Below are 17,360 nucleotides of genomic sequence, written 5' to 3' on the forward strand. Positions count from 1 at the left end.
CTTAAAAGTTGATTGATAAGTCACAACAAGGCTTTATATTGTTATTTAGTAAAGGTTGTATGTTCAGAAACTATGTTATGACAACCTGGATTTCATCTTTTTAAACATGTTTCAAGAAGACTTTCTGAATGTTGTGGTGGTCATAAAAACAATGAGACCTATCAAAATGTACAAATACTATATTTTACACATCACACTAATAAATGTATGTTGATAGAAGTGAAAAAAATTAAGTGTTTATCAAAGGTATAATAATCTTTTAGTAGTTAGATGAATCAAAGACACTGAAGATGTAGTAAATATCAAATTTTAATAAAAAATAAAAAGAAAACAAAATAAGTTTATAAATAAATATCACTACAAAATTGAGAATAAAGTTAAAAACAATCTTCTAAGACTTATAAGGATAAAACTACATATATCTAGTTTAGTCCCATATAAAACAAAAACGATTAAAATACTAAATGATACAAAGACAGAGGTTTCTAAAATTTCTCAGCCAGGTTGGCATGTGTAAAAAAATTGATCTACAGAACCTCAGAAATATAGAAATCATTGCAGTTAATAAATAATACGGAACTGTCTTGTAAGCAGACAAAAGCACAACACAGGATTTACTTTAACCTAAGCAGATTTGGAATGTAGAAAAGATCTGAACAGAATGTAAAAAATTAGAAATTATGTATTATTAGATATAATGAAATCCTAGAGATATGATATGTTCTTTGTAGAGAATGTAGAAATTTGGAATATCTGTAGATGACTGTGCAGAGGAATTTAGAAAGATGGTGGTTTGAAGTAACTTGGGCAGCTTTATGATGGTTGATGGAAGCTCTCCACATGCAAGTACCATCAAATACTATTAAAATACATAAATGAGAAAATTCAAACTGGAAATTAAATTTCTCTGATATTAAGGTAAGAAACCCATTTGAGATATATTCAGATCTTGTTACACTTATAACAATCACATGAAAATTGTAAGAGTTCGATAAAACAAAGTAAAATCTACAGACATCTTACCATATGTTATTTGAAGGTTTATCTGCATGGTGCAAACTTTCAGCTCCAGTGCAGAATTCCTCATTATGCACAAGTTGGTTAGTGAAGAACTAACTAGGCCTTATGCTAACCAAAAAGTGCCTGATAAAGTCTCCAACTCTGGAGTTAAAATCTTATACCAAATACAACTTCACATATGTGTGAAAATATTCTGTACATTTTATTTTTTATAATCTCATGTTCATTGAAAGTTTACAAAAAGTATTTGTCAGAGATTAAATTTGATAAATATTTACATTAAAAACATAAAATTACAACACAAAGCAACTGCAAGAATGTGAGTTGTCTAACATTTTTTTTTCTAGTAGGCATGTCCAAAGAAACAAAGTTCATATGACAAATAATTTAATAACAGTTATTCTTAGTCATTCTAAGATCTTCTACCTTAACATTATATACTTTATCACTGACATACTGTGTTGAAAAATATCATTTTTAATACATGATTATTAATACCAGAAATAACTTATGCATCCATAACACTTTCTGCTCAAGGTTATTTTTTATTATTCATAAACTATTGCTGTATAAATATTTTATACATGTTTCTTAAAAATAAATAGTAAATAGCACTGAAATTAAACTACTTGTTTTCTGTTTCACAATGACAAAGTAGGTTCCATAATACACATCTTGGAAGGAAAATAAAAATGTTAATTTTTGTCCAATATCAATGTTTTAGGTTGGTGTTTACATTTCTTTTTCATACCACGTATTAAAAACTTAAAATTTTATTATAAAATAATTATTTATGATACAATTGATTAAAGCTGGGACCCAAACATTTTCATAAAGTATTATGAAAATGTTTAAGTATTACTTCTTAATAATTAAACAGATCTCTGTTTTTTTAAAATGATGGTTCATCTAAATTTGTTAATGATATTGATTTAACTACATCTGTTATTATACACATTTGATTAATAAATGAACTTAAAAAAGTGGATTCAAGCAGCTGATTGTTTTTCAATGACAAAATTCAAAACAAATGTAATAATATGCTGTAAAAAGTTCTTTATATCCAATACAAACATGTAATTAAAGAGTAAAGTTTATTTTAAATTTATCAACTAGAAAACTTTAATATTAAATACAGAAATTAACAATAAATTTCAATAACTCTTTCTATACACAAAGGTTTATTTTAATAATCTGATTGGTGCATTCCTTCTTCAATATTGGGAAAAACACCATTACAAAATAACAAAATGAGCTGCAGGTCATGTATTTAACAATGTTTGTGATACAATGGGTAGAAAAGGCACTTCTTACTTGCATGTACCCCTACTTTTTAATTAAAAAAGCATTTGTGCTTAGAGATCCAAATAATTTGAAAAACTATATCTTTGGAAGTTTGGGTGCTCTTACTGGAGGATTACTTTGTTGTATTAAACGACGTCCTTCCGTTTTATAGTCGAATGTACAATGGTGAAGTTCTGCATAGCGATGAGTTGCACAAAAGTTTTTACCACACCTGTTAGAATATTTTGCAAAATACATTATTGAAGTTATGAAATAAATGTAAAACAGTGTTCAAATAGTTTAACTTAAACAAGACAGAAATTGTCAACTAAATGCTTTTACATGTATATATTTACTCTAAACACGGAAAGAAATCTACAATTAATGTTTGGTCTGTAAAAAGTTATGTTTTCAGTTTTAAGCTAAAATGGATAATAATTTTCTTATTAGTGCAGTATTAAGGAAAAAAGGTAGGAGAAACTTTTCCTGTAATTTAAACTCCAAGTCTTATTATTCAGTCAGAAGTTACAAAATAATATTATTATCTGGCTCTATGACAATTTCAATTGGAAACAATCCACAATAAGCTTCTCTCCTTAATTTCCTTCTTCCTGATAATAAAATGCAATGTAACCTATCAGCTGGTTCAAATAAGCTTCTCAAGGAACAATAAAAACAACTTTTAGGTATTACAGCACATCATATATATATTCTGGAAAAAATATCACAATTTCTTATTCCTTAGAGTAAGTAATCCTATTATCTTTATTAGCTGCTATTTAAGAATGATTACAGAAATCTATAAATCATTTCTTTGTTAATACTTCAAGATTAATTTTAATGTTTGTACTCTTCATAAAGAACCATACACATTTTGTAAAAATGTTTCTTTACATGTATACTTAACATATTTGATGCAAAAATAATGTTTTGATCTTAAAAATTTATTTGAAGAAGATAAAATTATCTCAACTATATTCTATAAAAAATTGCTAAATTATTCCTACAAATCAATAATTTTCCTAATTACTAAAACTAATCACTAATGTTCCATACAAACTGCTCTCCTCGAAAACTAAAATTTTGTGGCTATTTTTTTTAAATTAACATGTTACTTAGACCAATATAAACATTTTAATGGATTATATAATTGATCAAAGCCAATATTTATAAACTTACCTTTTAATTATCTAAATCTACAATCCATAAAACAAAGCCTTAACTACTGTTACAAATCATTAATCATGCATCTGATGAGCCATAATGTGATTTGAAATGCACACAGATAGTCCATCAGTCTATGTTATAGCAGTTGTTTCACATTCTTGTCTCAACTGGCACTATAAAGTAGATCACAAGATTTAAAAATTAAATATTTATGAACAATGGGATCCAAATAAGATATACGACTTTTTACTTTAGCAAAAAGCTACTGGATTAGTGGAAGCTAGTTAACCATAGAACTGGCTACAAGTGTTTCAAAGTGACACTATCATCGAATCAATGGCACTGATGCACAAATATATGGGACCAAATAGACTATCTTCTACAACACAAGATGATGGCTGTTATTTAACAATTTTGACTCTTCAAAAGTATCTGGTAACTATTCCAAAACTGAATCATATGTTCACAGATTTTACAATGTTTGTCTGTATGGCAAATCACAGAGTTTCATTCTACTCACAGTAAGTCACAAAACAGCCTGCCTTCCACTTGCCAAGAACACATCCAGTAGATCAATGTAATGTGGAGCAATATTTATTATACAGATAAGTTGCATTTCACTATGCAGCCAGAGTACACTCGCTTTAAGAAAAATCTGAAATTAGATCTCAACCAACTCTCATCCAAGAATATAATACTTTGTGACAGTGATGGAAGTGTGGGTGAGCAGTAAAATATATTAGTAAACATACCAACCTCTAATCTGAGGATTAATATCAATTATATTATAGATTACAGAAAGAACATTGTGTGATTGTTTATGCTTGTGCTTAACCGATTAACATAAGAAATAAGAACTGATAGAATGAAGTGGACTGCATGCTCACTAAGCTTTAAGTTCATCAAGCATGTATAGAATGCTGGATGAGACATGTCACATCTTGTCAATGACTTTAGAGACTAAAAATGACCCAGCTGTAAACAGCTCTTTCTGAGGAGCAATTGAACATACATTAGGACTTTTAAAACCTTAAAACCACTAATTTTAAGTATGCCAGTACAGTATTATAGTGTCTTTGCTATTAATGGTAACCATGTCACGAACTGACAAATACGAAACCACAGCTATAAAATGTTGATTTAGAAGGTAGAATAAGCTGAATGACTAATGTTTGTTTATTTCAGACCACATGAGTGATCATTAGAAGTGTGAAGTGCAAAACAAACTGAGAGCAGTGACAAGCTTTACTTTACAAAAGTACTTTTGTTTGTCATGGCTTAAACATTATGAATTCCATTTATTCTTTAACTGACTTCTGAAGTGTAGGTTAATAAAATTATTTTACGTAGCAAGTCATTTTTTATAATATTACTTAAAAATGAGTATAAACCTAGTAATTATACATTTATGGAACTAGAGTTTTAACATAATTATTTTTTATTTTGAACATGAAGTTATAATTTTCCTATACTAAAAATTTATTTCTGAAAGGTACTTACTTCCAATCAAATAAATAAATATCCTTAATCAGTGCTGCCCTCTATATGAAAATAGTTTTTGCATGCCACAAGGCTTGAGCTCCCATGATCAATATGGTTCAATTGCATCTCACATGTAAATCATCATGTGACAAAAACCCTTCATCAATAAGAGTGTGTGCGATTCCCTCTATTCAATTTTGCCAAGCTATCACTTCGAGTTTTAGCAGAAAATGGAAGCACTGGTTTTCAGTAGGGAGGAAGGATGGGAAACATGAGAGGAGGTAAGAACCTATTGAAAATACATTTTCAGTACAATACATTACCTCTTCTCACATAAATACCTAGAATCCTGCACTGAATAAGTGGAAAGACCAGTGAAAGGGAAATAAAGAAGCATCCTTCAAAAACATTTGAAGTACACCCTAAAAAGGTGGATTCTTGCAGTAGAGGATCATACATGGAAGATCACACTACCTCTGTACTAGGTATACACTAAGCCCAGTGAAACAATTGGTATTTTTAAATAGTTTTATATAATTGCTTGGGTGTTAAGAAAAACTAAAGAAAATCTAGGTTTCTAGGTGCAGTATGCATACATGAAGAAATGGCATAAAAAATTATGCCTGTTGCAAAACTAGGTCAAACAATAGGCAAAGCATAGTCAGCTAGTTAATTAGCATTGGGAATCACACTTTAATGAGATACATAAAATAGAACCAATGCCTAGCACCTCCATAAACACACTGAGAGAAAAATATTAGTCATGAGTTCAACAGTTATAAGTTACTTACACTGATCTAGTAGTACAGAAAAGGCTACTAAAAAGTTTATGACAGCACCAAAAATTGGCACATTGATATAAAATTAATTACTACAGACTGCAGTAAAAGGCAATTGACTCACTTGCCATCACAGTAACCAATTACTTTGGAGTTTTTGTTTTGGGAAAGCCTAAAGAGTTGCATAAATTAACCAATGAAGTGTGAGAACTACTTGCAGGTTGTTATGCACAATACTTTGAAACTCATAATAATGTAAGGAATCCATCATATAAACAATCCTGTCTGGAGCTAGAAAGTTAGTTAATAATTAATTAATCAGCAGTTCTCCAAAGTCTTTACATTCTTTTTTTAAAGTTGCAACAGGTGCACTGATTCTTCTTCAGAGCAAGCCAACAGTTCTAAAATGATGAAGATATCTAACCTACGATGGAACACCCCCTCAACTTTGATGTTAAGTAAGACTGCTATTTCTCTTGTTCAGTCAATGTTGTTCAGAATAGAACAGCAAAGTAACTATACAAAATAAGTTGGTATCCATAATATGGTTGAGTATCTTATATGTGAAAAATATTGTAAGTAACAGTTAACTTGAAGTTTTGATTATGAAAGAAGTTAATGTTAATGAAAGAGTGTATGTCATTGTAAGAACTTAAATAAAATTGAGGTACTTTGTGGAATCTCAGTCTCAGAATCCTTTCCCTTGGTCCAACCATAAATAACCTTAAGTTAATAACTAATGAGCTCTACTCATCACTGCATTCATCAATTAAATAAAGTTGTTGTAATTGGAAGTACAGTTGAACCTCCAATGATTAACCTAAGAGTCTGCCCATTACCCCAATGTGAAAGAGAACGTGAAAACCTAATTTTGAAAAGACAGTGGCTCATAATTAATTCAATTTAAGGAATGGGAAGCTATCACCATTCTGCTTTGCCCATGAATTCCTTATGTTGGTACAGTACAGAACAGTTATACAGATGAAGCAAATATATCGTGAGAAAAACTACAAACAATCTTGTGGAACATTCAATCTCAACAGTGCATTTAGTGATCCATTTAAATTATAACTGTTAATTCATCATGGCCTAACAGTGTAGATTTGACAAGTTTAAGTATACTTGGACAGGCACCACTCTCCACAAAGTGGGATCCATAAAGTAAAAAAAGGGGACATGCCTCTGAAAAGTAAGAGGTACATATACAAAAAGGTAACTTAACAAGTCACAGTCTCACTCAAGAGTGAATGTCGGTGAAAGGTGGAAGAAAGCACCCCAGTAAGGAAAAAAAAGAAAGAAAAAAGAGATAACAGATACACATAATAAGATATAAATCTCCGAGTTATTGTTCCAGTGCTCAACAGTAGAAGTATCTCCAACATACAATAAGTGTGAGATGCAGATAAAAAGGAAGGTGTCTGAAGAAAGTGAAAACATCAGGAAATGATTACAGGAAAAAAAGAGACAAGGAAGAAAAAACTTATCCAATCAAAAACTAAAGAACAATAAAGTATTGGAAAAATTATAAATGAAAGGGAACAAAGAAAAAGAAGCCTTGAAGGCAAAGAATTAACCCACAGCAGGTACTGGACATAGAAGGCAATCTAATGTGACTGGAAATAAAGGTGTTAGATGGAAGGAAAACAAAAATGAAGAAAAGGAAGAACATGCCACATAAGCCACCAAAATGGAGGGTAGGAAAGATCTATCTAGAACAAAAAATATATTGAGCTGCAGCAGCTGAGAAAATCAGATCCATGTCAGCCAGGAAGGAGCAATCAATAATGTCTAACACAGAATGGCAAGGATGAATGAAATGAATGGGATCAATGGGAGGAGAAAGTAAAAGTATAAACAGGTTCCAGTCCAGTCTGAGTGCATTGACAACCAATGTAAGTGGATGAGGAACCATAGACAAAAACAAACAGATTCAAAATAAGCTTAAAAGGCAAGGCAGAAACTGGTACCCAATTCAGTGGTGAATAAACCTAAGAAAGCAACATGAGAGATAAAAAATAAGAACATGGGCATAATAATATAAATTATCCTAGAGAAATGACCTGCCAAAGTGTATAAAGGACAATATAATAAAAAGAGAAGGAACTAATAACTGATTGAGGTGGAACAGATTGATCATAGAACTCTAATCTGTATTGAGAACATAGCAATGGTCACAGGGACAAACAAGTTATCAAACAAGAAAATAATCAAATGTAGCAACACAAATGCAACCCCACATGATATTAAAGTAACAGGAGTACCCCCTTCCCCCATCTAAAGAAAAATGAATAGGTTGATGAAAAGAGCCACCCTTGAGTCCCATTTAGAAGTGGAAGAAAAACTAATTTGACACAGACAACGTCCCACCCTAAAATATCTCAAAAGCAAAAAAGCCATTTGTGAAGGGAAAGAGCTGTAGATTGTAATATAGAGGTAATGAGGTGGAAGATATACCAGAAAAATACTCAAGTAGGTGAAATACTTTGGAAAGGTGTATAGATCAGTAGAATCAAATAAAGGAAGTGACATGCATCAGGAGGGTGTGTCACATTCTATTGGTGGAGGGTTGTCACATGATTATTCACATGTAAGACACTGTTGAACCACATTGACCACAGGGTATGTGTGAGTTCATGTCTTCCCTCTTGTCTTGGCACGCAAAAACAAATAACTTTGCACACTGAGTGCAGCACTAAACAAGAACAGTTATTTGTGTGAGTAGAGGTAATGTACTGTATTGAAAGCAAATCTTAAACAAAAATAACTTATATTTTACTTGCATTAGACTTTTGGTACTTACATATATATTTAAATTATACACAACTATATGAAAATTACCTGCAAGTATAACTTGTTGCAATTCCAGTTTTTTTATTGCACCATGCACACTTTTTGCCTGTTTTCTTCTTGGTTTTTAATGTTGGTAATTTCTGTTCTGAATTGCCTTTTGTTTTTGCTCTTCCAGAATTTGTTTTATTGCTGGATTTTGAAGATGTCTGTGAAAAAATAAAATACACAGTATGTATGAACAAACAGTTGTTTTTAAAGCACTGATCAAATATTCACAAATGAACACTACTCAGATTTTAATTTTTCATTTTTTTAAAATAAAAATATATAGGCACATGTACATGGGTTAAGTTGATACTATTGAAAACTTAAAATTAAGACTCAAAACATACCCACTCTACAGATAATGTAAATAATGAAAAATGCACACTTTGTGGGTAATTCCAAGCACTGAAATATACTAAGAATAAAGCAGTATGTTGATATATAAATGGAGGTTTTTGTATCTTGCATTGTTGACTATTCATATATATACTTTAAATATAAATTGTTCCCTCATGGTCTTAAAAGCTGATGTGCATATTAAATGGCAAGGGAAAGTCACTTAACAAATATTTTACCTTAGTAATTTGTTAATTATTTTTTAGAGGATATTATTTAGATGATAGGAATAGTGTGTGGATTTTGTGTTTTTATATTTTCAAAAAGCTTTCATAAGATGCCAATAACGATTACCTAAGAAAATCACATTTTTAGGGTCTGGGGGGAGAATCTAATTAACTTAACTGTAAGATGCCTGGGACTTTGTTCATTCTTAATTAAATGAACAATACTGAAAGGGCATTTGGGTAAACTTTGTTAATGAAATTGCCTCATTCATAGCTCTATATACATTGAGGATATTGGAAAACTATAGTATGACTTGGGATCAACTATTAAGTTGGACAAACATTATCATTTTCCTATACTGGAAATGTAGTTCTGAAAGGTACTTCCTTCCTCTCATAGCATTAGCTTTTCCTCTATTGGGTTGCCCTCTACATGCAAACGTTTTTTAAATTACATGCTAAAATCTCTTCACACATCCTTAGAAACTGATGTTGGTGGGAACTACGTGTGAGAGTACTTCCAATAGGGAAGTACCTATCAGAAATACATTTTCAGTAGAGAATATTATAACTTCCAATGCAGTACTTTCTTCCCCTTAAAAGATTAGGTAGAATCTCACATTGGAAAGGTGGAGAGGACCAGTGTGAGGGAAGAACAGACATACCCATAATAAGAAAAATAGATCAGATGATCAGAGGAGGGGTGCCACATCACTTCTAAATCAGGTTTCTTCTCATGGTGAACAGCTTGGAATAAACGTGGCAGAAGAAAAACTAGCCCACTCAAGTGTGAGAGGATAAGTCAGGAAAATAATCCCAAATGGTTGAAATATAGAAACTCAATCTCACAGAAGTAAAGTTGGTAATGGAGGATGTGTCCTATGTTGTAGAGTGGCTAGGATGCAACTGACTGTAGTTAGTAAGTAAACTACATCTAAAGCCTCCTCACTGAGTACTAACATCCATGCAAGGGAAGGATGAGAATCATACCAGCTTCAACCAAAGTGTGGATGTGAAGAAAACACTGACTCCAGGGCACAACACAGGATGAGCATTGAACTAGTGATCCAGGAATGTGTCATCCAGTATCCAATGGAAGTCCATTACATGCAATCATCTTATGCAAACATGACACTGGTTCGAAACATCGAAAAGTGAATAACCCCTGTTGCAAGAGAGAATGAGAGAGCACCCAGGACAGAAATGGAAACATTCCACATATACCCTCTATGACCCACTACACAGAAGGAAAAATAGAGAGAGAAACATATACAACCCAAAACCTATATGAGAACTTGAGTTGATTGGTTCATTTAATATCCAAGAGTGCTAACCTCCTCACAAGGGTAGGATGAGGGTAACCAATCAAAGGAGTGAACTGCATTGAGACATATTACTCCTTGGCATGTGCCATTCAATCCAGATGATGGTATGCCTTTTACACTGGCAGAAAACCACTGCCTCATTTTGAATTGAATGTGGAACCCATCCAGCAGGATACCTCCATGGTCAACTATCCCAAAAACTTGGATTTCAAAAGTGGTAAGGGCTCTCATACTTCACTATAAAAAAGGGCAAGATGAAGAGTGTTGGAGAGTCTGGAGAAACAGCTACACCTGAGACAGTGTGGTGGGTGATCAGAAAATCATATTTTGAAAAGCAGACCATACTGATTTGTTCAATAAAGGCATCACAGGGATGAGCAGCTATTCTCTTTGCTTTATCCTTAACATTCATGAATGGTACTGTCCTGAATGGACCTATTTATGAAGAAAATATCACAACTTTATTGACATCCAATGATATTGTGAAACATCCCGTCTCAAAGGTGAGCATGCAGAGTCATTGAAGGGGCACGAGAATCAATATGATGTATAGTACGGATTTGTTTGTGTATGTAAAGAAAGGCTAGTCAGACACCACTCACTAGAAAGCAGGACCCAGGGTTTGAAATTTGAAAGAAGAGCCCCTGAGAGAAAAGAAAGTACAGTAAAACCTGTCTAAGCTGGAAACTGCAAGGGGCAGAAACCTGTACAAGCCAGAAATATCAAAATTTTGCAGTATTATATTAAGATTTATCTTATAAAAGGCCCTCTTTACGACGGAACCTGTGTAACTCGGACGGAAAACTATCTTTCACCTACCTCATCTATCAACAAGTAGAATTAGAAACTTAGTAAGGCAGGAAAAATGTTTTTGATTAAATATTAATTTCTTATTTAACTTATAATTTATTTAAATATTAATAAATTCTTGTTTAATTAATAATTTATTTAAATATTAATAATTCTCAGACATTTTGTTACAGTAAGTATTGGTTAAATATATTCTGTTCTTTTTTTTTCATCATTATTTTTGCAGTTAAATAAGATTCATCATGATTTGTAGAAATATATTTGTCTTTTAAGTGCAAAATTCTACTCTTTAAATAATTCTCATGAGAAAAATAAATTCCTATCTTCCCTAATTTTAAAATTTAGGGAACATTTACCATGGGTAGTAGGTAAAAGTGAAAATTCATGCTATTTCAAAAATTTAAGGAAGAATCAACTTTCTGTGGGATGGAAAGCAAATAATAAAGTGTGGATGACAAGTGCTATATTAGAGGAATTTTTGAACAAATTAAACAAAAGAATGGAACAAGAAAATAGGAATATTCTAATTTTCCTAGATAATACAACTTGTCACACAAAAGTTCAACTTTCAAATGCTTGTTTAGTCTTTCTATCTCCATGTACAACATTAGTTCTACAGCCACTAGATAATGGAATTATACAGTGTATAAAACTGAAATACAGAATATTGATGCTTCAGCATATTATTGCAAACAGGGACGACTGTAAGAGAGCATTTGAAATGACTATGAAAACTGACACGTTAGATGCAATTGATTTTTAAGTCATTCAATAAAATGCGTAAAAGATGAATGCATAATAAAGTGCTTTTGAAACTGTGGATTTATTCTTGATGAGAGCAGAGATTGTGGAAAGGTTGTTTGTTATGACTATTCTATTGAAATCCAAACTCTGATTGTGAAGATTGATCCAGATGATTCTGTAAACATGGAAAGTTTTGTGAACGTCAACAAGAATGTTTTAAAAGAAACTGATGAAATTGATTTAAAATCTATAATAGAATTGCAAGATGGTAACAGTATGAGTGATTCGGAAAATAAACTTCATGAAAAGGCCATAGAATTGACGTTCTCTTTTAACGGTATGAGAAAGCCCATTAAAAAGACGAAACAGTTGAAACTGGACACTTTCTTCAAATAAATTTGATTAAGATTTTATGTACTTTTGTATATTTTGAATTCTGTTTTTGTTCTTATTATAATAAATGTAGCATAAACATTATAATAACTTTCTTCACAAATGTTTTACTTCCCTTGAGTCAAGCAAGTATAGCATTCCGCTCAAAAATTATATATAATTAAGGAAATTCATGTTCACTATGTCTGAGCCAAAAAAACCTGCTTAAGCTGGAAATTTTATTCTGTCATGTGCGATTCCACCTTAGACAAGTTTTACTGTATTAATAGATACTTATCCTTAGACAGGTTCTTACTGTATTAATAAATACTTACTTAGTCCCATAGCCACATCAAAGTTTCAAGTATAGCCACAGGTGGTAGGCAATACCCCAAGGAAGCAGAAATGACAATGTGAAGTAAGTATTGAAAGATAAATGTTTGAGGAGTGGTCCACATGCCCAATTGCAAAATCTCCTCCAAAGACTAACAAAGACGAGAAACAAGGGAAAAGGTCAGGCGTTAGATTTGATGGGAGGTATCATGGAACAAAGCAGGTTGGTAAGAGGACAAGAGGAAAAGAAAATACTCCTCAAGGAATAGATGAAACAAAGAGCATGAGGCAATGAGTCAAACAGTGTTAAAGTAAGGGAATGGAGTACCATATTAATGTCCTGATCTGGTAGTACTGAACACCTAGGCAGTCAATGTATCTGGAAAGAAGGAATAAAAAAAACAAGAACAAGGAAAAATATCCTGTGGTAACTAGGAAAACGGAAAGTATGAGATAGGGCTGTCTGATAAGTTAATACAGAAGAGATGGGCAGGTCAATGACCAGGCTCCAGTACCCTGTACTTTTTGCAACAACAAACAGGCAGGAGTAAAATATCCAAAACCACGTGAAGCAGCTTCAATAGCCCATTGTGTAATGGAGTGCTACTTTGAACAGACATTGGCATGACAAGGGATCTCAAAGAGTAGGAACAAAAATAGGCATGTGGGACAAGTAAGGATAGGAAAGCTATGAAGAATCTCTCTGACAAAAATCTATGAACCAAAATCAGATATGAAAGGACTCCACTGATGAATGAAGATTGCCAGAAGAGTTTCCACTAGATCCAAACTGACCAGATAGTTACCAGAACAATTGGTGGCATGCCATGCATCATCATGAAAAACAATGAATTCTGGCACCAAGGGAAGGGTAGGAAAGGAGAGGGTCAGAGGGAGAAACTGGTACTATGCTCAGTTCTGACTGAGACAAATGGGTCATCAGATAAGAAACAAAGCTAACCTTGACTCCAAAGACTCTGGAATCATGTCAAACATGAAACATCTCCAAAATAGAGCCATCCAAAGGTCCCATAGATAAGAAGTTGGAAGACAAGTCTGTGACAATAGGGAATCATGACCCAAAAGGTCCCAACCAAAAATAAACTACATTTGCAAGGGCAACAGCAGGAGGCAAAGGTTGTCCACATAACACTCAGTCTCCATGCAAATAAAGGCTTATAAATTCCCCAATGGGTCACCCACACCTCTGGACTGAATTATGGTGTCAGTCAAATAAGGTGTACCCAAAGTGGTAACATTTACTGTGTGTCCTACAGCTGAAATTATAAACGTCTGTTGATAAGATTTTATGTCCAGTAGTTTGACCATATATGTGCGTGTGGGTGTGTGTAGAAAATTCTTTTTTTCACACTTTATGTTCAAGAAAATTTTAGATTTATATATATATTTCTGCCTGAAATATTGCACTGTATAATTAATAATGACTTTTTCACCTTCATTCATATTTTGTATTTTAATCTTTTCATTGTGAAGACAAAAATGTCTTTAATAATTACAGAATAAAATGCTTCAGGTGAAACTGTAAATAAATCTAATATTTTAATTAAGAGAAAGCACAGTCAAAAACAATTTTTACTTATAATAGAATAAAAACATACCTTACGACAAGATACACCTTCATTTTTAGCCACTGGAGATATTGGCTTTTCATTTTTTCTAGCTGTTATTTACAGAAAAGATAAATATTATTCTAGTGAATGGCTTATTAACATAAGTTGTGAATAAAGATAAAATTACAGTTATTAGAAAGTATTTCATGATTAAAAACAAATTTGGAGAACCAGAAAAATAAAAACAAAAGTTTTATTTTTATTCAGATAACTCGAAAACAAAATATTCTTAGATAGTATAAAATGAGCAATTTATCAGTAAAACAAAATTTCCAATTGCTCCTATTCTTCTTCATGAACTGATACATCTAATTATAAAGATCTATTAATGCTTGTACAATTATCACTCATTTATACAGATTTTATCAAAAAAGAAATAAAAAAGTGATGTCAGTCTAAGAAAACTAGTCATCCCAATTCAATGTAAAATAAGTTTGCTTGTAAAAATTACACATGCAAATTTCAATGATGCCTAATATTATTTCAAATTGAATGGTCTCATGTATTTAACTTTATCAAGATTTTTACACTAAACAAAGTAAACGTATTATTTCAAATTGAATGATTTCATGTATTTAACTTTATCAAGATTTTTACACTACATAAAGTAAACATATTATTTCAAATTGAATGATTTCATGTATTTAATTTTATCAAGATTTTTACACTACACAAAGTAAACATATTATTTCAAATTGAATGATTTCATGTATTTAACTTTATCAAGATTTTTGCACTACATAAAATAAATATTGTTTATCAGGAAAAAAAAAGACTTTTCACTAACTTAACCTGTAAATGACTCTCTTATAAGAGTTTTGTTAAAAATAGATAATAACAGTTTTTAATTTCTTTGGAATTTATTACAAACATTTATACATTTTACTTTCATGTAAACACTATTCATAAATGAAAGTCTACATATCTTGTATAAGATTATGTGACTGACATAACACTGGGTCATAAAATATTTAACTTTAATTAAAAACTTTAAGTTTGCCTTTGACTTATGTAGTTCAACCCATTACAGTATCATAATTGAACATTTCCTAAGAAAAACAACATGTGTCGATACACAAAGAATAATTTATATAAAGAGCAAATCATCAATTTCATTAGTAAGCTTTGGAATTATAACACTGGATATTACTGACAAATGCAGGTGTTTCAACCACATGCTACTTTTCTTAAAATTTCAAAAGAATAAATTATAGCACTATTAAGACAAGAAACCTGAAATAAAATTCACGTTTTCATGTAGATAAAGTTAGATATTTTTGGAGTTATCTGTATGCAGACCTACTGTGTCCTTCACTTTAGAAGTCACTTAGTATTAGTCCATTGTGCTATATTAAATAGTATACCATTTACTTTTAATTTTTTAAACCATTTAAAAAAATTTTGTATTAATGTCTTGTCAGTAGACACAAATCTTGGCTATTTTTCAAACAGTTTTAATTTCTTGTCTGTTCAATGGCTTTTCATTTTATTATATATGTTGTATGTTAAGCTTCAATAAAGTATTACAAAACATAACTCCATATTAAAATGTATAAATATATTATTGTGTTATCAATGAAACAAGAACATTTTCATTTAAATTTTAAATATTTCTTTATTTCTTTTCTAGCTACTGACATTTATAACATAGCTTGGATATAAAATTAATCTGTATTATAACTAATTAAGTGTATTATAACTGACTTATTACCCTTCTTATACCATTAGTTCAAAGTTAGTAAACAATATTATAAAATTACTTGTTAAATCTATGTAACTACTTTCCAGTATTTGTTCTTATTTTGCAAAATTATGTAGGGCATTAGAATATTTAAATTTAAAGAAACTTTCTCAAAGACTTTCTATCATACTCACATTTGTCTTGTGGACTATTCAACATTGCTTGATCAGGCATTTTAGGAGATGAATTTAAATTTTCATGAGATGAAATAAATAAAGGCACTAGCTGATTTTGTGACCATCTTCTGTCACGATAATCTGAAAGGGAGTGTGAAAGAGGACTGAGTACTGTACTATTAAAGGAGCTACTCAAAGAAAGATGACTATTGGACTGTGAAGAATCAGTTTTCTGAAGATCATTGTTGAAAGAATTTCTTGATGCCCAAAATCGTCCATTTTTCAACAGTCCATCAAATGGTCTATACACATCTCCTTTTACGGGAGTAGTTCGTGGACGACTTTGAAGCCACTGATCAAGGTCAAGTAACCGTCTAGAAGTAGTGGGAAGAGTTCCTCCTTCAGACATAAGTCTAGTTGAGTTCTTTGACCTATTAGTAGATGTCTTATGTGAGGGAATAGTTTCTTTATCCTTAGTTTTGTCTTTTTGAGGTAAATTGGATGAAGAAAGTTCATTATCAGCTGAAATGTTACTATACTGAGACACACCAAGACCTGAAGATTTTCTATACTGAGGTAGAGATTCATAGCTTGTATATTTTGAAGAACGAGATTCAGGAGTATCTCTTGACCTGGAAAGATTTTGCCTCCATGGCTTTTGGCGACTTTGAGAAAGGTGTATAGACAATAGGCTAGCAGCCAAATCAACCAATTCATCACCATCTTTCCTATGAGAGGAACTACCATTACCTCTAGTCCACAGTGATAAAAAATTTTCATTATTCTGCATTGTATCTTGCTGAAAACGAGTTGACAGGTAAGTGCTGTTGCTTTCAACTGTCAAAGGTGTAGCTGCATTGAATTCAGATTCTTTTTGCATAATTGGACTAGAAACTGATATTCCAGTCTGAGAATGCGAGTTAAGAGCAATAGTACGTTTTTCTGCAGAATGATTTTCAGAGCTGTTTCTTGAGGTTGTTTTTATTGGTGGTAAACGAAGTGGGTGACTTGAGTGGGTGCCACCAACAATTGTTAATGGAGATTTCTTTCGTCCCAATTTAGTTGCAGGAAGGGATACAGATCCTGATCGAGATTTTTTCCTTGTCTAAAAAAAAAAATATTATTATTGTTACTTTTTTTACAGAAGGTCACATACAA

At 31.8% G+C, this 17,360-nt stretch overlaps 1 protein-coding gene across 1 annotated transcript in view; it reads right to left on the reverse strand.

Moving 5' to 3' along the window:
- Positions 1-387: 387 nt before the first annotated feature.
- LOC143244904 (AN1-type zinc finger protein 4-like) overlaps positions 388-17,360 on the reverse strand; it is a 41,704-nt gene continuing 24,731 nt past the window's right edge. Inside the window, exons 7-10 of the mRNA XM_076490411.1 lie at positions 16,221-17,307; positions 14,334-14,395; positions 8,571-8,728; positions 388-2,536 (exon numbers count right to left, since the gene is read on the reverse strand). Coding sequence (XP_076346526.1) covers positions 2,401-2,536; positions 8,571-8,728; positions 14,334-14,395; positions 16,221-17,307 — 1,443 coding nt within the window. The 3' untranslated portion in view covers positions 388-2,400. The remainder of the gene's footprint in view (positions 2,537-8,570; positions 8,729-14,333; positions 14,396-16,220; positions 17,308-17,360) is intronic.

The sequence above is a fragment of the Tachypleus tridentatus genome, chromosome 2, assembly GCF_004210375.1.
Source record: "Tachypleus tridentatus isolate NWPU-2018 chromosome 2, ASM421037v1, whole genome shotgun sequence".
Classification (NCBI taxonomy): domain Eukaryota; kingdom Metazoa; phylum Arthropoda; class Merostomata; order Xiphosura; family Limulidae; genus Tachypleus; species Tachypleus tridentatus.